The following is a 21,051-nucleotide window of genomic DNA, read 5'->3' as shown; positions in this document are numbered from 1 at the left end:
AATAAATTACACACGAACCACGCTGGTGACTGCTGGTGACGGCAGCGGTGAACCTCATGACGATAGGTGGCGGCGACGACGAACCTCATGGACGACCGGTGGTGGCGACGACATACCTCACAGCAACCAACAGCGTGTGTAACGGCAGGCGACGGCGACGAAACCTCACAGACAACCGGTGTAGCAACCGCGGCGACCAACCTCGCGGACAACCGGCGGCGTCACGGCATGGCGACCAAGCTCGCAGTAGCACGAGGGCAGAGCGTAGTACGTACTCCCGGCCTGGCAGAGTGTATGCAGCAAAATTGTAAAATTCCGAGTACGTTGGATGGTATATATACTTAAGAAAAATGAAAAGCCTAAATCAATTCAGCGTTGTCAACGGGCCTGATTTTCTGTACGAGACATAGAAACATAATGACATTCAAATCAGTACGTCTTTTGAAAATACATGCATGCAAATAAAAATGGAATGATGCCGAATGCTAACCTTTTTTATCGGATTGAATGGGTAAACCCGCTAATTCGTTTAGTACTCTTTGGATTGCACGAATTCTAAAGCAAAATGGATGGTGGATGATGTTGGAGCCTGGGCACCATGGTGCACCAGTTATTTTTTCTATAAATATATACATATACATATATATATATACACATACACACATATATATATATATATATATATATATATATATATATATATATATATATATATATATATATATATTACTAAAGCTGGCTGGTCCTCCAACCAGATTATTGGACGACGTGGCACATTTACATTTGGAGATAAATAGATGGATTAGCACCGTAAAAAAAATAAAAAAGAGAGAACTGACAAGTTTCTTAGCAATTGATTGGTGGCTGTGGTGCACAACGAAATACTGACACGTGTTACTTCTCCCCCTCTCTCCCTATCAGTTTGGGTAGTGGATCTCCTATGATAAGTGATGCAAGGAAAAATAATAATGATAAATTAAATCTATATATTTCAATGAACTCAACATCTAGAGAATTCTGGCCTGGTTGATCTTATGACAGGAGATGGTAGATAAAAAGATTTAAGACATTGGCAGTAGCATGGAGTGTTCTCTTTTATAAATAAAACTAGATGATGCCCTATACTTTCTTGCGGGATATATGTTAGATATTGCATAAATGATTAAATGATTTGGATTGAAATATTGTGAAAATAATTTGAGAATGATGATTTAGCATGTGTATGTTTAGTTTTAGAATGAAATAAAATGTAGATATAATTATGATATGCTTGCACGTTGAGCTTTGTGTGTTTAGTGGATTGATGTGGCATGTTTGCATGCTAGGTTCTAGGAGTGCTAATAGATATTATGCTTTCATTTGAGTTTTAGGTGTTTAGTGAGCATTAACTTAATAAAAAGAAGTTAACTTAATAGAAAGAAGGGACATTGTACCTCTTTTTAAAATAAATGTTTTTAATTAAAGTAACTTACATACAGCAACATATCGAGAGAGGGAAGCGTACCTATGAGGCAAACAGACTTGAAATGGATCCCAAAATTCCTTTAAATAAGCGCACTACCTGTTGGTTCGCATTCTAAGGAAGGAGAGAGATTACCGCCGAAAAATCCTGAGGCCCGTTCAGGGCGGTTGTTCAGACTTCAATTTAAATTCATGCTCAAACCATTGGACTTCCTATAGCGTTGTCAATAGCTTCTTGTCTCTACGGTTTTACACCGAGATCGACCAAGCAAGTACGACAAGCCGCTGGCAGGAGAAGTCACGGGCGACAACAAGAATTCATTTAAGTTGAAGTTGGGAGCTACTGTTAGGGTCACGGATAAAGCATACCTTCTATCCTACGACTCATGAAATATGCCGATAAGGTATATCTTCCCGTACATGGATTGTTTCCATATATACCGTTAGGAATCTGTCCCAAATTATGGAAAATATATATCCCTACAGGTCAAGCGATTTCCAAATGTCCTACTCAGAAGGGATAGAATTTCTGTTATACTGTATCGGATCAGATGTCCTCAGGTCTTTCTTGGGGTCAAGATGATCTACGTTATAAAAAGGACCCAGGGAGGGGTACAGGGCATCGAATTTCATCGCCAACACACCCACCATAGTTTACGAAGCCGGAGTACACGGAGCCAAGTCGCCGGGAGATCTCGTCGAACTCATCGACTACGATCTTGTCGGTATCATCTGTTTCGTCTACTCTCTTTGTAATCTGTTCTCATCATCATCAATCCCATATAAACTGGAGTAGGACTATTACCTGATAAGGGGCCTAAACTGGTTTAATCCTTGTCTTTTGTCTGCTTGATGTCGTACTACGTAGACCTTCGTTCCAACGTACCCCAATACTCAACTTATCCGGTCCACGAGTATCACTTGTCGACATATAAATAAATAAATAAATAAATAATATATATATATATAAGAAAAAATGGATAAAAGGATTACAGGTCGGAACTAAAGCGGGTATGCAACCAGGACTAAAGATGGTTTGCCCAACAGTGACTCACTTCAATTCACGTGTTACGGCTGTTTAGTAATAAGGACATTTCAGCTGTAACGATCCAAGGACTGCATAGTACCATCCTTTGGTATTCAGAGGACTACATAATAGTTTGCCTAACAGTGACTCATTTCAATTCACGTGTTACGACTGTTCAGTAATAAGGACATTTCAGCTGTAACGATCGAAAGGACTGCATATTACCATCGTTTGGTATTCAGGAGGACCACATAGTACCATCGTTTGGTACATATTTGCTCAGTTTCAAAACTAAGTGTGCATTCAGCAGTACCGATCAAAGGACGGCATAGTACAATCCTAGGTATACAGGAGCGTATATAGTACCATCCTAGGTATACATATAGTACCATCGTTTGGTATATATTCGCTCAGTTTTGGTATATATTCACTCAGTTTCAAAAATAAGTGCTTCCTCCAGCCTAAATGTTTGTAATTGTAATTAAGGTGGGCATGAGCATTAAGAAAGTAAGTGAAAACAATTGGAGAAAAGTTGTTATTGGTTGAGAAGAAAAAGCATATCATGAAATTAAATGGATAACGATTGTGGTTGGTTGAGAGAAAATGATATGTATATAAATAACTTTATTTTGGGACAAGTTATTGTTCTAAACATAGTTATATTTTGGTCTGGATATAGTAACTGGTATGTTTATTCTTCATACTTCGTAATATCTTGATATGTCTAATCAGGTACAAACTTGCTACATTTTAAAATAGAGATGATATAACCGATACATATCTTTTTCCTAACGAATCAGTACATCATGAGTAACAATGTCATGTGCAAATAACGCAGTTCTGTCAATTACTGATATGGTCAATCTATGCCTAATGTTGCTGTGTCAAAGACTTTTGAGCAGTAACGTACGACAGGAGGACCACATAGTATAGTACATCCTTTGGTATACAGAGCATCTACCTGCCTAGAATGTGATGTTAGACATCTTCCTTGTCCCCTTCTGTTTCTTATTTTTCATGTACTGAATTATATGGAACATATGAAAAATATCTTCCTTTAATACTAAATAGTTGCACATATCATAACGTAGAACTTACCTATATATATCTGAATCTACCAATACCTTGCAATGTTTATATATATATCATAAGGGCTCAATTTAGTGGTTAAGAATTTCATATTCTTTGAACCATATGCAAGAAACATTTTCGTTGAGTTGGAAATCCCATTTCCAATAAAACTGGACACTACTAAAAAACGATTTGTCATGGCGTCACTCTATAATTTTCGCTGGCGGTCATACGCGAAAAACATAAGGAGGGGTGGGGGCATATGGACCTCCAGTAAAAACCGATTTTTGCTGGCGGCCACGCTAATAGGTTAGCCATAAAAAAACTCTATTTTTCAAGGCGGACCTCTTAAGTGTCCGCGTTTTCATTGGCCGTAGGTCACTTTTTCGTTGGCAGCAGATGAAAAGGACCGCTGCCAGAAAAAATTGAGGTGAATAAAATCCACCGTGCACCCCCACCTCCCACCAAACTCGCCCTCTCTTCCTTCTCCCTCGGTCTTTCCGCCTCTCCCTTCTTCCCCGCATCTCTCCTTCTCCCTCCCTTCTCCAGCCTCCCTTCTCCACCGCCACCGGCTGCCCTCGCCACCCCACCATCGTCGACTGCCCTCGCCTCCACCGCCATCACATCAGCCTCGAGAAGGCAGATATGTCGTCGCCATGCCTTGGGAGCGGCGTGGGGAAGGGGGCAGCGGCGAAGGCGGCTCTCAGCATCAACGGCGCGGGGAAGGGGGCGGTAGGGAGCAGATCCGGTGCCTCCTCCTCCCTCCCCATTGGCGGCGGTGCTTGGGAGAGGCGGATCCGGCGCCGGCGGGTCTCGAGAGTGCGGACTAAGTGTCGGTGTGCCTCTATAGGGTGGATCCACCGCCACCAGACCTCGGAATTGGTGTGAGGAAGAGGGGTGGCGGCGACGACTATCGACGTCGGCAACGCTAGCTCTCAGCATCATTGGTGTGGGGGAGGGGGCGGAGAGAGCGGATCCGGCACCTCCTCCTCCCTCCCTACCGGCGGTGGTGGCAAAGAGGAGGGATGGCGACAGTGAGGTGGCTCACGCAGGTGGTGGCAGTGCTCGGGAGGGCGGGGGTGCTCGGGAGTGTTGGGTCCTGCGCCAGTGGTGCTCGAGTCCGATGATGATGACCTTGGGTTCACAGCAACCATGATGACCTCGAGTCCACCGCGACCACAATGGCAACCACGGGTGCAACGACACCGGCGGCGGGTTCACTTGGGCCAATGGCGACCGGCGGATATTTTTGATGATTAAGTGTTGTTAATCTGTTCTGCTGATGATGCCAATGTTGATATTTATGATGCTCTGTATTAGTATTGATGCTTGAATGATGTTCATGTCTATTTTCAAATTGTTTTTGGCAGCTTCCTGGATGAGATGGTAGAAAGGGATTTAGGGGGATTTATTTTTTTTCCTAAAAAATCATTTTCACTGGCAGTTGCCGGTTGGCATAATATTACCGTCTACAGAAGTCTATTTTCGCTGACGGTCCACTTAACCTTGCCGCCAGCAAAAATCTATTTAATTAGCATCGGAATCTTCTTCCGTTCTTCTATTTAATTAGCATTCTGTCAAAAAAAATTCTGTTAAACCTCCTTAATTTACTTTTACATTTTTTTACGAGAAAACTTTCGAAACTGTCAAGGTGAACGATGAATCTGGATATTTCAGTGCGACTAGTAATGTACTGGTACATGCAGTGTCGAAGCCAAAAAAATCTTAGGCTGAGCTAATAAGAGCTTAAATACTTTCATAAATTACATAGCATTTTGTAAATTATATGGGAATTATGGTGTTAGGCATGGGAATCAAGCCATAGCTACCCTATGTCTATTTCCGCCCTGGCCAGATCCAATCGTGGGATGGGATGGGCTGGGCAGGGTATGCAATGCGACAAGACGTGGACGATTAGATGGACGTGGGGAGAAGGAAATCGTTATATCAAAAGTTAAGCTTTTAGGACTTCCCTCCGTTTCAGGTTATAAAATTTATTTACTTTGGTTATAAAACTATTTTAAGTTTTACTAAATTTATAAAAATAATATAACATTTTCAACCCAAGACAAATTTATTATGAATACATATTCAATTATTAATTTAATGAAACTAATTTAATATTATAAATATTAATATATTTGTCTATAAACATAGTAAACTTAAAACAGTTTGATTTTAACCAAAGCCAAAAACATCTTATAACCTTAAACGTTATAAACGGACGGAGCACACATGACAACAAATTTTTCGAGCAATAAATAACACACCAATGGTGTGCTCATCTATCAGGACACGGGACGTAGCTTCTTCTCGTTTGGGCACCCAACAAGCAAGGATACCATCGATCATCAATTAAGCTATAATGGCCATCTTCACGGCGCACCGGCGAAAGGCGGAGCTCGTGCCACCGGCGAGGCCAACCCCACACGAGCACAAGCCCCTCTCCGACATTGACACCCAGCGTGGACTGCAGTTCTACACCGCCGGAGTCGAGTTCTTCCGTCGCGGCCATCACACTGCGGCCGTCTTCTCCGGTGGTGACGACGACAATAGCGGTGACCCGGTGGGTATCATCAGAGCAGCGCTGGCGGAGGCGCTGGTGAGCTTCTACCCACTGGCCGGCCGCCTCCGGGAGTTCCCCGTCGTCGCAGTTGGAGGAAGAGGAGGGGGTAAGCTGGTGGTGGAGTGCACGGCGGAAGGGGTGGTGTTCGTGGAGGCCGACGCCGACGTGCGGTTGCAGGAGCTCGTCCACGGCCAGCCGCTGGGCCCTCCGTACCCGTGCGTGGAGGAGCTCCTGTGCAGCAACCTCGTCGGCGAACCTGACGTCGTCCTTGGCAAGCCACTGCTCTTCCTGCAGGTAGATATATATATTCAACGTAACCACGTTTTACTATAATGCTGCGTTTACTGACTACTTATTTTTTTTTACACTAGAAAAAATGTCCGTGCGTTGTAATTGGTGAAGTCTATATATTTTAACTTTATTATTGTTATACTGTTTAGTTAAGATGAAATTCACTGTGGGGGTTCGCTTGGATATTTATATATTTTTAGAAAATCATGAGCTTCAGTTAGGAGTCCGATCGTCTCAAGTTAGCATGCGAGTTTTTTTTAAACAGATTTCTTATATGATTCATTCTGTATTACCAAAAGTGAACGATCTTAAAAACGACTCAAATACAGATATATATTTCAAAAAGCAAACAAACTTAAAATCCGACTCATATACGAATGACGTACCAAAATACCGACAAAAACATCTTTAATTTTTATAATAGCAGAGATAGAGAAGAGATATGGATTAAAACCAAAACGTAAAATTAAAACCGACTCAAACACGGATGACGAACCGTGGAAACATCTTCAATTTTTATAACCGACTCACACACGGATGATGGACCGCAGAAACATCTTTAATTCTTATAATTTTTGTTTACATATAGCGTTTTAGCTCTATTAAAAAATTATATAAATATTATTTATTTTATTGTGACATGTTCTACCATTAAAGAAACTTAACTGAGGTATAGCTTGTATTTTAGCATAATTACTCTAACTAATTTTTTAACCACACCAATGGTTAGACATTATTAGAACATTTAATGGTGAATGGAGGTTGTATAATCTTGATTTTCTCCATGGACGGACTTACATTGCAAAATGACAACTGCACGCATGCAGACGCAGTTAAGTAGATATCTTATGAACTCCAATATTTATAAAACTTCAAAACCTCCCAACTTCCCGTCAAGCTAATTTCTACTCCCTCTGGACTTATAATACTTATTGTTTTAGATAAGGGTGATGTCAAATTTTAGAATCTTTGATTATGAATAATTTTTAAAATATTTTTCTTTCAAATATGGTGACTATGTATAGGCCTTTTTTAGATAAAAAAATTTTAGTCAAAAACGTCACATCAAATATTTGTACACATGCATGAGGTATTAAATATGGGAAAAAAGACCAATTTCACAGTTTGCGTGTAAATTGTGAGACGAATCTTTTGAGCCTAATTACGCCATGATTTGACAATGTGATGCTACAGTCAACATTTGCTAATGACAAATTAATTAGGCTTAATAAATTCGTCTCGCAGTTTTATAGGCGGAATCTGTAATTTGTTTTGTTATTAATCTACGTTTAATACTTCAAATGTTTGTCCATATAATTGAAAAACTTTACACCCAAAGAACTAAACACACCCATAGATTAGTTTCAAAAAGTACTTTAATAAAATTATATATTTGTTAACACCTTTATACATATTACAATGGAAAATAATCGTCAAAGATTTTTTTTAGACTATGCTCTTGTCCAAAACGGCAAGTATTATCAAATCGAAGGGAGTAATTGATGATACGAGCAATCAAAAAGAAATGTTTAACATGTATTAATTACAGCGTGATATTATTAATACAATTTAAAGTTGTTTGATGCACCAATTTTGGAAATACCTAATTTGCTATTAAAAAATTCAGAGAAGAATTGCCTTAAGAGAAAGTATCTGTCAGGGTGAGGAAACAAAATTTACACAAAATTAGCAGTATATAAAATGATGCACGTTTGATTTCTTAACTACGGATTTGGTCTGATTTTAACCATTCAAGTACAAAACGAGCTACTGTTTGTATCTTGGCTATATCAAAACCGTCTATAGTAGTAAACGGTATCATATTCGAGCGATAAAAATTGGGTAAAAATCAAATGTGAACCTTTTCAAAAATATATATAACTCTAGTATCTCCTTGTGGGACTAAAAAAAACTCATGGCAAACATGTTTTTGTTTACTAAATAATATATATAACTCTAGTATGACACAAATTTCGCTAAATTTAACCATTTTCTTGATAAATTTTAAAAAAAATCAGCTCATAGAACAAACTACCAGGAGTCAGAAATAATGCTAAACTTAACATATATGTAAGTCGGATGCAACAAAGGCTTTAAATATTGGGCTATAGCTGTTTGAGAAGAGTCTAGTAGCCACCATTAGTATCTACTCACTAAGCCTGATTTAATCTGCTATTAGCTGTTTGTCCTTACATGTTTTAGCCAGCTATTTAAAACACTATGTACAACACCAATATATAAATCCCTTTGCTCACCATTACGATTGCATGTACACATACACAGGTGACACGACTCAGAAACAACGAAGGGTTCTGTATTGGCTACCACTACTGCCACACCATCACCGACGCATTCGGCATGGCCCAGCTGCTCGACACCATCTACCGCCTCGCGCGCGGCGACGGCGATCCCCTCACCAATCCACCGGTCTGGGAGAGGGAGCGCCTTGTCGTCGCGCCGTCTGCCTCGCCACGCATCACCCACTATGCGCACCCGGCGTATGAGCCGCTGCCCATCTCATCCCCCGCCGCGGCGTCCCAGGACGACGTCGTGCGGATGACGCCGCGCGAGCAGATGGTTAGCCGCTACTTCTACCTCGGCCCAACGGAGATGGCAGCCATGCGAGGTCATGTTCCGTTGTCAGCCACCGTCTTCGAGCTCGTCACCGCCGCGCTGTGGCGGTGCCGCACGGCGGCGCTGGGGTACGCGGCCAAGCAGCGCGTGCGCGTCCTGGTCATGTCGAGCGCGCGCTGGAGCTGGAAGCGCGACCCGCCGCTACCACGCGGCTTCTACGGCAACATGCTCGTGCCGCAGATCGCCGAGGCCACCGTCGGCGAGCTGTGCGGCTTGTCACTCGCCCACGCGGTGGAGCTCGTGAGGAGGAGGAAGTTCGCCGTGACGGACGAGTACATGCGGTCCATGCTCGACATGCTGGCGCGGCGTAGTAGGCCGTTCTTCAACCTAGACTGGACGTTCGTGGTGGCTGACGCCGGTGGCCTTGGCCGTAGCATGGGCGAAGCGGCCACTGCCACGGTCGGCAGGTGGGAGCGTGTTGGCGGCGGCATCACGGCGGCCGGACAGGTGATTGCGGCGAGCCTATATAGCTACTATGAGAGGTGCAGGCGGGGAGCAGGAGAGGAAGCCGCCGTGGTGTCCATGTGCTTGCCAGCGCCGGCAATGGAGAGGTTCGCGCGGGAGATCACGGTGTGCTCCAGCTCAGCAATGAGCGCCATCTAGTTAGTACATCCATACCAACTGGTGGCAAGTTGATCGGGCTTCGTCGTGTTACTATGCATGGCGATGGGGCATGGACCAGGATCCTCTGCAGTTGAAGTCACATGATTTTATTAGTGATATGTAGACCCGATGACTTTGTCCCTAGGTCCACATATCAGTGACAAAGGCACTGTGCATTAGCAAGATACAGTGCTGCTCATACCAAACGCCATTGGACTGGAGTTAAAAATGTCTTTCGATATCCTAATGGCACAAGAGATCTTGGACTTTTCTTTAAAAAGAACCAGGATTCGACTTTAATTGGGTATACTGATGCTGGCTATCTATCTGATCCCCACAACACCAGATCACAAACAGGATTCGTATTTTTACAAGGTGGGATTGCTATTTCATGGAAGTCTTCTAAACAGACTCTGGTAGCCACTTCCACAAATCATTCTGAAATAATTGCATTATATGAGGCATCACGTGAATGTGTATGACTTCGCAGAATAACCACATATTAACATCTTGTGGTATTGGTTCATTCGAATCACCTAGCATTATCTATGAAGATAATGCCACTTGTATTGTTCAGATAGAAACTTGTTATATTAAGAGCAACATCACTAAGCATATTTCTCCTAAATTATTTTATCCTCATGAGCTTTAGTAACATGGAGAGATAAACATCTTGCAAACTAAGTCATGTGATAATCTTGATGATTTATTCACAAAATCTCTGCCATACTCCACATTCTTTAAATGTGTAGAAGGAATTGGTATGAGACGACTTAAAATTTTGCATGATTCAGGGGGAGTACCTCCCTCTGGAAAATAACCTATTTTCGTCATATTATACCCTTTATCCTTTGTATGAGTTTTACCCTTTAGGTTTTCTCATCCAAATTTTTAACGAGGTAATATCAACATAAGTTATATTTCTTATCATTTTGGTTTTCCCCACTGGGGTTTTTACTAAATGATAATTGTAGATATTATACTATTTTTGGATCATACAATGAGCTTTACTCATAACGATCTAAAAATAGTCAATTATATATCACGGTTCTCTCCTTATTTTTCCCACTGGGTTTTCGAGGAGTTTTACGTGATGTATTTAATATACTAACTATAATTATTTCTAAGATTATCTTTACAGATATCTGGAACACTAAATGAGCAATGATCAAAGCTAGATTCGATCAAGGGGGAGTGTTATGAAATATTTGGGTGATCTCATCCATCTATATGGATAGAGCAGTAACCAATTCAGGGACACGACGGTTGTGTGGTGCCCCACATCTTCTCGCCCTCACGGCGATTCTAGCAACGGACGCGATGGTTCCCAAATGATCGCATCTTCGGTTGCCGCCTCTCTCCCCCTATATATTGTAACTACTGTTATCAATAAAGGATCCACTCATTCATTCCCTTTACATTCCCTCTCGCTCAATCTCTCTCGCTCCAAACAATTCTATTCACAATAGAAGTCACACTACCTTAGTTTTGGCCTTGAATGATTAATCTATATTATCTCTCTTATTTTTTCTATTCTCATTGAGCCACTTCATTCTATTTTTCATTTTAATGATTAATCTATATATAATTTAAATTGTTATAAATCACATCATATCAATTGTTTGTAAATTTTTTTTCAATACTCGATCAAATATGAATATGTAAGGTATATAAATTTACATTGTCTAGCTATATTACATGTTATTTCAACTGTTATCATACAAAACTCTGGTACCAACACTTGAAGTTTCATCAAGTTAGTTGTATGATTAGTGATCATCGGGATTAGGGGTGGGCGTTTGGTTTATTCGGGTTCTCCGGTTCGGTTTGTACGGTTTTGTGGATGTTAGGTTTTTGAGAAATACCAACCATTGTTATTAGAAGAAATGAAAATACCGAGCCAAGATAAACCGAACAACTTTGGTTCGGTGTCGGTTTCTATCGAACAAGCCGACTAAGCGCTATGCCTCTACCCACAGAGATACAATCGCACTACTGGGCTGATTGGGTAAATTTTTATCATTTGCTCAGACCCAACATGGACTTTTTGTGCGCAATGGGGCTCTGATGGGCTGTGCGTCCTCTAAACGGGCCAACATCATCAATAACTCGCAATGGGATGGGATACAGTGCGCGCTCCAGCCGCTGAGAATGACTTCTTCGGTTTTATCGGGACTTTGGTTCATGCATAATAAAAACCAATCTCTAAACCAAGCACCGAAGAAAGGCATAATAAATTCCACGTCGTCTCCCGAAAACCCAAAAACCGCTAGTTTGGTTCGGTTCGGTTCTCGGTATACGGTTTATTTGTGCCCACCCCTTATCGGGATGGCATTCATTCATTCATAATTTTCAATTGCCACATACTGCATCTTATCACATAGCAATTATTAGAACTAAAGTTTAACATCTAAGTATATCACATTATTACCGACTAACAATTATTATTATGAGGAGCATCTTAAATCTCATACATGACACAACATTTAAAATATAATATTATAAAGCTCAACATATAAGTATGTCAAATAATCTTACTCACTTCATTTTTACAGTATTTTAACATTCATCATTTATTGTATAATAGTAATTCATCCATACATGTAGCAAACATGTGTATATCATAGTTCTTTTCCCTACTGTAACTCTTCAGCTCACAACTTCATTATATATGTTCTAGATATTTGTACATGAGTCATTGGTTCTGTACAAGCACAAGAGCGAATTCAGCGTTAAGTTGCAAGAAGTGGTCGTGCTATATTTCTGCAATTATTGGCATCTCCATGGTATATTTTCCGCAAAAATATTACGGAAGAACAAAAGGCTATTTAAATAGGAAGAATCCATCTGAGGGAGGAACACCTCCGAAAATGGTACTAATGAATATGCATCTTCCTAGCTCACTAGTACTCCTCATCACCACTGTTTAGCAACAGCAGTTAAGATGTTTTTTTCTTAATTACATCATGAATATAATCCATCAGCAAATAGTGCAGTTCTGTCAGTTATCAATTATATATTAAGATGGAATGTCTCTGTCTATTGCTGCTGTGCCAACAAATTTGTTGTCTGTTGGTTGTCTTTTTTTTCATCACTGAAGTATACCGACTCCCCATCCTCTGAAAAAGATGCAACACTATGAAATACTTCCTCTCTACTATCACTGGATCTAGCCATACCTTGCAAGTTGCAATATTTATATATCACCAGTTCGTGCCATAAACAACCAACTAAAAAAAACTAAAATCGAGGTTAGCACCTCACAAAGTTGACAAATAAGGATGTGCTCTTCTTATCCGTTCGTTAGCTTAACAGCCACAACTAAAATTTGAATTTGAAAATTTAACTTTGGATCGGAGTTAGTTTTTTTTTTTGGGGGGGAGGGGGGTGGTTCTATTATAATTTATTTCTGAGCATTGCCTTTTAAACTGCTAATAACAAATGTAAAAGTTTTAACCATAAATTATATTTGGTTGTTTTGTTTATTTTTATGCCTTATCAACTGTAGCTCAAGGCTTTGGGTCTGTCCATGCTTCATCGATCTTTTCATCTTGCAATACATAAAACTAGTCTTAAGGAGTCATTTATTGGTTAAAGTCATTTTTTTAACATATTGGAGATGCCCAAGGGTCTCTCATATTTATAGCAAAGTTAAAATGTATAAATCAACTTATATTTGGAATTAGTTGGAGTAAATAAAAATGTTACATGATGATCTTCAGTCTATCCTTCGATCACACACTTGCTACATAGCAGAGAAGTTACTCCGTTTTTTAATATATGACGCCATTGACATTTTGAGATGCGTTTGACCATTCATCTTATTTAAAAAAATATGTAATTATTATTTATTTTATTGTGACTTGATTTATTGTCAAATATTATTATTTAAGCATGACTTAATTTTTTTTATATTTACACAAAAAATTTGAATAAGACTAATGGTCAAGCGTTTGTTAAAAAGTCAATGATATTATATATTAAAAAACGGAGGTAGTATAAAAGTGGAATCGTAGGAAAATAGCTACATAGCAAAGTATAAAAGTGGAATCTAAATAGTAGGAAAACATTAAGTATCTTACAGGTATATGCAACTGGAAAGACAAAATTATACTGGAGTAAATCACAATATCTAAATTGTCCGAAAGTTGCAGTAGGACTCAACAATACACCATATATATAACCTCGCAGACAATTTGTGAGTAGCCCTAGCTAATTCATGTACATATATGTTATATCACATTGAACATAGTATAGTTTAGCGGGACGTACTGCGTAAAAGATCCAACCCAGGTAGGGCAAAAGTGGCCACGTGCTTAATTACAAAGTTATATTTTTATAGTTAGATTTGTTTCTATTCGTTTTCATTTATGCCAGTAATGAAACAGTGGCTCGCTGCCAAGTGCTTCAAGGGACCAGCAACAACGTACGACGACTGGTGACAGTGACGAGCGTCGATGGCGATGGGCTGGATATATATCTATAACGGTGGGCTGGGGCTAATTTTTCCTCTGGTTTTCCTATTAGTGACAACTCCTCTTTTCAAGCCATTACAGATGTCTTACATCTGTAACGAGTGGAGAGCCATTAGAGATGATTGGCCATATCAGTGAATAGCTCTATGTAATGCTGGCCAAGCTGTTAAACATGGAAGTTTAATTTGGAGCCGTTATAGTTAACTCGGTTTGTGCTACACTACCATAGAAAACATCATTGGTGCCAGTTAACAACCCCACATAGGTGTTACATTTTCCAACCTATACCGCTGAAGCGGCACTAGTGTGGTGCTATCATAGGTGCCGGTCCTAAACTGGCACCTTTGAGATTCTACGAATAAAAAAAAGAGAAAAAGTTGGCTCGATGTATTAGCTTGGATTGAACCGATGGTTTGAGCGGCCCCAATCGCCCCCTAGATGCATCAACATCAACACATAAACCATAGCAGAATTAAACAAGAGATGCATCTTAACACACAAACAATGATAGAGTCGAACAAAATTGACATACAAGAACAAATAAAGAACAAAGATGAAGAACATGGAGAGGACGCATAAGAAGAGAAGCCCACCGCCACCCTTTCCTCCGTGTTGTCGGTGATGTCCGCCGTTGAACCGAGCGCATCATCTAGATAAGGCCGAACCCAAGATTGTGGTAGCCAGATCCAACGGCCACTGAGCACCAGCCGACCGGATCTATCGGTCAATGACCTCCAGACGGCTAACACCGCCGCCAGCCCAACAAGTCGTTGGTTCTATATGCGGCCAAATTCATCGGCCTCCCAAACACCTGCTGCCTGTCCACAGAGAGGAAGAGAAAAGGGAGAGAGCCGAGAGAGGAGGAGGTGTTGCTGGCTAGGAGGGGAACTGGGGACGGCGCATGGCGGCTTCGCTCCAAGACTACAGGCGATGGTGGAGCGAAGGCAGCGGGCAAAAGCAGTGTTGTGGGGCGAGGAGGATGTTGGCAGCGGTGTGACACTGTGGGACGAGGAGGAGGCACGGTTGCAATGGATAGAAGAGGCGCTACGGGTGAGGAGCGAAGTATGGAGAGAAAGCGGCGAGATAGACGGAGTGAGCGAGAGGGCGAGAAGATAAGGACGGGAGGGAGGGAAGGAGCCAGAGGATCAGGGTGAGGCTAAGAAAGGCTTAAAAAATGGAGAGAGAGGAGCTACTGCTTGGCTCCATCCTAAAAGTGCCTTTTTTTATATATAAGTGTCAGTTTTAAGTGTTAGTTTTAAGTAGGAATCAGAACCTATTTGCATTCATAGGTGCCAGTTATTATTAAAAACTGGCACCTATATCGTCACATGGTTGTCGGTTCTCCCAAAAAATGTCATGTGAGTGCACTTTCGGACTGAAAAAGCACTATATAGGTGTCATTTCTATAATTTCTGTCATCGTCCTAATTTTGTGTTTTTATAGGAGTGCTAGTATAGTATTTTTCTCCTAAAATTCTGTTAATTTTCCCTTACTTTTTTTAATGGAGAAAACATTTAATGCTAAAGGTGAACATGGATCTTTTTATATTAGTGGTATATATCAAAAGTTGTGAGCTTTCAGTACAACATAACCAATTAATTAATTTTCCAGGCAAATAAATATATAGTTGGCCAATGGCGTGTGTTCATCAATCGGGATCAGGACACGACACATTAGGAGACGCACTAGCTATCTAGCTCCTTTTCGTTTGCCCACCGGAGACGCGCGAAGTCGAGCTAAGCCATATAATGGTCATCTTCTTCACGGCGCGCCGGCAGAAGGCGGAGCTCGTGGCACCGGCGAGGCCAACGCCGCACGAACACAAGCCCCTCTCCGACATCGACAGCCAGCGCGGGCTGGAGCTGTACGCCGCCGCCGTCGAGTTCTTCCATCACCGTCACGCCGCAACGACGGCGCCGCCCGTCTTCTCCGGTGGTGATGACCCGGTGGGTATCATCAGAGCGGCGCTGGCGGAGGCGCTGGTGAGCTTCTACCCGCTGGCTGGCCGCATCCGGGAGCTCCCCGCCGCCGGAGGAGGTGGTAAGCTGGTGGTGGAGTGCACGGCGGAAGGGGTGGTGTTCGTGGAGGCCGACGCCGACGTGCGGCTGCAGGAGCTCGGCCACGGCCAGCCGCTGGGCCCTCCGTACCCGTGCGTGGAGGAGCTCCTGTGCAGCAACGACCTCGTCGGCGAACCTGACGTCGTCGTTGGCAAGCCGCTGATCTTCATGCAGGTCTATATATATATATTCAACTTAACCCTGTTTTACAAAATAACTAGGAGGGAAGAAAGCACGCGTGGATACGCGGGCATCTCTGTATTTCTAGATGTTAAAATTATCTATGATGGCTAAATTCTTTATATCTATATGCAAAGTTTCTTTTTGTAAAATGTTCATATATGCTTAGTCATTCACATATATCATGTAGTTGGTCTTGAACCTTCAAAGCTTGATTGCACGTGAAGAATTTGAGACCTTAATTACACACATTAACTTTGATGAATACAACGAAAAACAAAATGTTCGAAAAATAGAGAACTAATTATTCTTTGAATTTTGATACTCTATTTGATTTCTCTTTCGAGTTGCTCAAAGATCTTTTCTTAATGACTTGACCATGATTTATAGTGATGCCAGTCACTTTATTGCAATTTTGATAAATTTAGCTAATTGTGTTGGCATTAATTAATCTGAAGTTTAGATGTTTATGGCTACGATAGATATCCATAGTTTGGGTGACCTTCAACCCATGACTCCCTAACCTGTTTGGTGCCTATAGAAACAGTGGCCCGCTTGAGTTCTTATTATATTATTATTTCTAAGGTTGTGTTAATTGAATGTTGTAAGCTGTAGCCTTCTAGATATATCATGTTAGCAAATTATACACGTTTCAAGCCGACGCGACTTAAATAATATTAAATAGATACTTGAGAGAAGGTTTAGTCATAAAATTAAATTATTTGCGCTGGTGTTCCCTTGTTGCCTTCTCTTGGTGGTGGCTCTAATCTCTACTATATATGCCTTCTCATGGTGGTGGCTCTAATCTCTACTATATAAAAGAATCTAGTGAATGTGGTGGTGGATCCATAGTTATTAGAACCGGACCGGACCATCGGTCCGACTAGAGAAAACCGGTACCAGGCGTTGGCCGGTCCGGTCCAGCTAAAAGATCAGCAAGCAAACGGACTAGCGAAAACCGATTGAACCGGCCGGTTTTCTGCAGAACCGGAGAAAAAATGGAGGTGGTTCGACCGGTCACGTGAAGGAGCAGAAGGTGTAGCGTCTACAACCTGGTTGTTCCCAAGGAGAGTTTTAACCACCAGGCTATGCCACATGTGGCTAGTGTTGTAACACATATCTATTTGAACCGTATTAAACCGGTGGTTTAACTGGTTGAACCAATAAATCAATGAACCGAGTACCCTAACGGTTCAATCACCGGTCCGGTCTTAATAACTATGGGAGGATCTGCCACCCCTCGAGTTGGTGGGATCTTCTAAGGGTAGATAAATGGAGTATATTTGTGCATGTGGCTTGGCCTTTTTGTTTGGATATTTGCTTGCAAATTTTATATTCTAATAAGTACTCCGTCCATTCCATAATATAAGGCATAACCATTTTTCTTAGATGTTCCATAATATAAGACATACATGCAAGTATACAATTAACTATGACATCTTCTCCATTAAATTATTACTTTTTTAAATCCTCCACTCTCATGTTATCTAATCCTATTGGATGCGTGCACTATATTTATTAGGATGATACAAACTACAAGATGATAATAATTATTTCTTGGTCTTTGGGTTAAGGGTGGTTGTACCTTATATTTGGAATGGAGGGAATATATATTTTCAAGTTAAGAATTTACGATATATATTTTGAAATCCATTGCATTGGGCTAATTTGTTAGTCACCAAAAAAAAAAATATCTCCTATATATGGGCTCTTTAACTGATGCATTGGATGGCTCGCAACCTCGTACAACTCGATGCTTACTATAACCCCGTGAACATTGTAACATGTCACTACAACCTCACTACGCTATTTGCTCAATTTTTTGTTTGAGGAGATCTAGTTATTTGCTCATCTTAGCCACTATTATAGCGTTATTTATCAGCTATTAGCTGTTTGAAAAGACCGATCGCCAAACGTACTAATTAAAACACTACGTCCACACACCAATATATCCCTTTGTTCACCAGGACGATCTGCTTGTACACATACTCAGGTGACACGATTCAGAAACAACGAAGGGTTCTGTATCGGCTACCACTACTGCCACTCCATCACCGACGCATTCGGCATGGCCCAGCTGCTCCACACCGTCTGCCGCCTCGCGCGCGGCGATGACGACGGCGAGTCCCTCAACGATCCGCCGGTCTGGGAGAGGGACCTCCTCGCCGTCGCGCCACGACGCGCCTCGCCACGCATCAGGCACGTCGTCGAGCATCCCGCCTACGACCCGCTGCCCGTCTCATCCGCCGCGGCGAAGGACGTCGTGTGGACGACACCGCGCGAGCAGATGGTGACCCGCTACTTCCACCTCGGCCCAACGGAGATGGCAGCCATGCGAGCCCATGTTCCGTCGTCCGCCACCGTCTTCGAGCTCGTCACCGCCGCGCTGTGGCGGTGCCGGGCGGCGGCGCTGGGGTACGCTGCGGCGCAGCGCGTGCGCGTCCTGGTCATGTCGAGCGCGCGCTGGAGCTGGAAGCGCCACCCGCCGCTGCCGCGCGGCTTCTACGGCAACTTGCTCGTCCCGCAGGTCGCCGAAGCCACCGCCGGCGAGCTGTGCAGCTGGCCACTCGCCCACGCAGTGGAGCTCGTGCGGAGGAGGAAGTTCGCTGTGACGGACGAGTACATGCGGTCCATGCTCGACATGCTGGCGCGGCGCGGCCGGCCGTTCTTCAACCTGGACTGGACGTTCGTGGTGGCTGACGCCGGTGGCCTCGGCCGTAGCCTGGGCGTCGTCGGAAGGTGGGAGCGCGCCGGCGGCGGCCTCACGCCGGTTGGACAGGCGACTGCGGCGAGCATGTACAGCTACTACGAGAGGTGCAAGATTGGAGCAGGAGAGGAAGCCGCGGTGGTGTCCATGTGCTTGCCGGCGCCGGCGATGGAGAGGTTCGTGCGGGAGATCACCGGATGCTCCAACACCAGATCAGCGAAGAGCGCCATGTAGAGGCAAGTCGGGCTTTGTTGGGCCATGATTGTGTTAATGTGTATGGGCTATTGGGCTATATCGTGTTTTGGCGGGCTCTATAAAGCATGGCCATTATCAATTGATAGGACAAGTTTTATAAAGGTTGGATGGTCATGACGGGTTGTCGAAAGAAACTCGGCAATCAGGGTGGCTTCTCCATATACCAGGAGGACATAGTTAGGGGGTATTGGCTGCATAATTGTATAATAGTAAGTGTAGACTAAAATGATTATATAAGAACATAAATATTCTCTTCTTATTCATTCTCTAGTTAGCTTAAAATAAGAGCATTCTGATTAATTCCTTATGTGTGTCAACCTACCCTACTCTTGAATTGATTAACCCCTGAATTAGACTTTGATCTATACATGTGATACAAATTATTAGCATAGTAGTCTCTTGTCATATCTTACCTTGGGATTAAATAAATACGATACCTTGGAATATTTCTAGCTGAAATGCTACAGCAGTATATCCGTGCGCTTGCGAATTATATCTGTAACCGTAAAGAATATTGAGAAGTATTTCGGGCATCATTACTGGGAATAATGTTCCTAGTAATGTCGTTAAGAAATATCAACAAGCAATTCAAAGTTGGGCGGTCAGAGCGGAGCTACTCTACCGGTCAGACCGGACTTCACCGAACGATTAGACCGGCACACCTACTCCGGTTAGACCGATCGTCATCGAAACTGAGGGTAACTTTTAATTCTGCTAAAAGTTTCGGTGTTTGGGTACTAGAACCATTCACCCTCTCTGGTTGGCTTAGTTCTTGTTGTGTCAATCCTACAAGTGGTATCAAAGTTACGACACATGACATGAATGACTCCATGTATGATGCTAAGCTCTTGAACATTATTGATCATAATTCCTATGCTTAATGAAATCATTGTCAAAAGGGGAGAAGTGATACAAGTGCATGTTTTACAAGTCAAGGGAAATTTCTTTCTTTTCAAAAGTGAGAAAAGTTTTTTTAAAAATATTTTGAGCACTCCAATGCTTTTTTACCACTTTGGTTTTTATTTTCTTAAACGCCAAAACATTTTAGATGGGTTTGCCAATGTGTTTATCAAGGGGGAGATTGTAAAATCAAAGTGTGTTTGATTGTTATTTTGTGATGAAAAATTGGCATATGAGATTATTGGTTTTGATAGTTGGAGATTATCAGCGAAGTGGTTTTGGAGATACATGTGATGAATAGGAACTGCTGACAATTTGTGACCGGTCGGACCGAGCTTTGGTAGCCTATCAGACCGGAGCTATGTGAGCGGCTAGACCAGCCAGCCCGTGGTTTGACCGGCTGAGTTTGTGTTAGATTCGGTTTAGTGTTGATTATTTGGATAGCCGTGGATAATTCATGTTTATAACTTCTAGATGGATACTATGCATATGTAATACTGTTGTTTGCTGACAATAAGCCAAGTTGGTGATAACTTGAGCTCGGATATGGTTTCTTAGTTCGTACATATGTAGGTGGTCTTGATGCCTCGGGAGAGTGTTCCCGGTGATGGATCCGAAGTCAACTTGGGAGAAGATGACGTCCGGACGATCCGGATATCATGCGGGATGCTTAGGCTAAAGATCAATACACGTGCTTGGTGAAGATTTCGCATGCCATACGATGGAGATATTGTGTGCTATGGGATGCGTTGTCAAATTTGGTACAATTGGAGTTTGTAAAGTTTGTTTCTTGTACAGGAAGGTTTCTCTCAGTATCGTTTTTG

The 21,051-nt window shown here is 42.2% G+C and overlaps 2 protein-coding genes across 2 annotated transcripts; both read left to right on the top strand.

Annotated features, from left to right (window-relative positions):
• The first annotated feature begins 5,841 nt into the window (after window positions 1–5,841).
• Window positions 5,842–10,261, top strand: LOC127752954 (acyl transferase 1-like). Its single transcript, XM_052278403.1, has 2 exons — window positions 5,842–6,419; window positions 8,700–10,261. The coding sequence occupies exons 1-2, from the start codon at window positions 5,925–5,927 to the stop codon at window positions 9,651–9,653; spliced, it is 1,449 nt and encodes a 482-aa protein (XP_052134363.1). The 5' UTR covers window positions 5,842–5,924; the 3' UTR covers window positions 9,654–10,261.
• Window positions 10,262–15,772: 5,511 nt separating this feature from the next.
• LOC127786258 (acyl transferase 1-like) lies at window positions 15,773–19,607 on the top strand. Its single transcript, XM_052313595.1, has 2 exons — window positions 15,773–16,359; window positions 18,359–19,607. Exons 1-2 carry the CDS (start codon window positions 15,877–15,879, stop codon window positions 19,304–19,306), a joined length of 1,431 nt encoding a protein of 476 aa, XP_052169555.1. The 5' UTR covers window positions 15,773–15,876; the 3' UTR covers window positions 19,307–19,607.
• Window positions 19,608–21,051: the final 1,444 nt, after the last annotated feature.

The sequence above is a fragment of the Oryza glaberrima genome, chromosome 10, assembly GCF_000147395.1.
Source record: "Oryza glaberrima chromosome 10, OglaRS2, whole genome shotgun sequence".
Classification (NCBI taxonomy): domain Eukaryota; kingdom Viridiplantae; phylum Streptophyta; class Magnoliopsida; order Poales; family Poaceae; genus Oryza; species Oryza glaberrima.
Note: the sequence above shows the minus strand (reverse complement) of the source record. Positions and strands in the feature narration are given on the sequence as shown.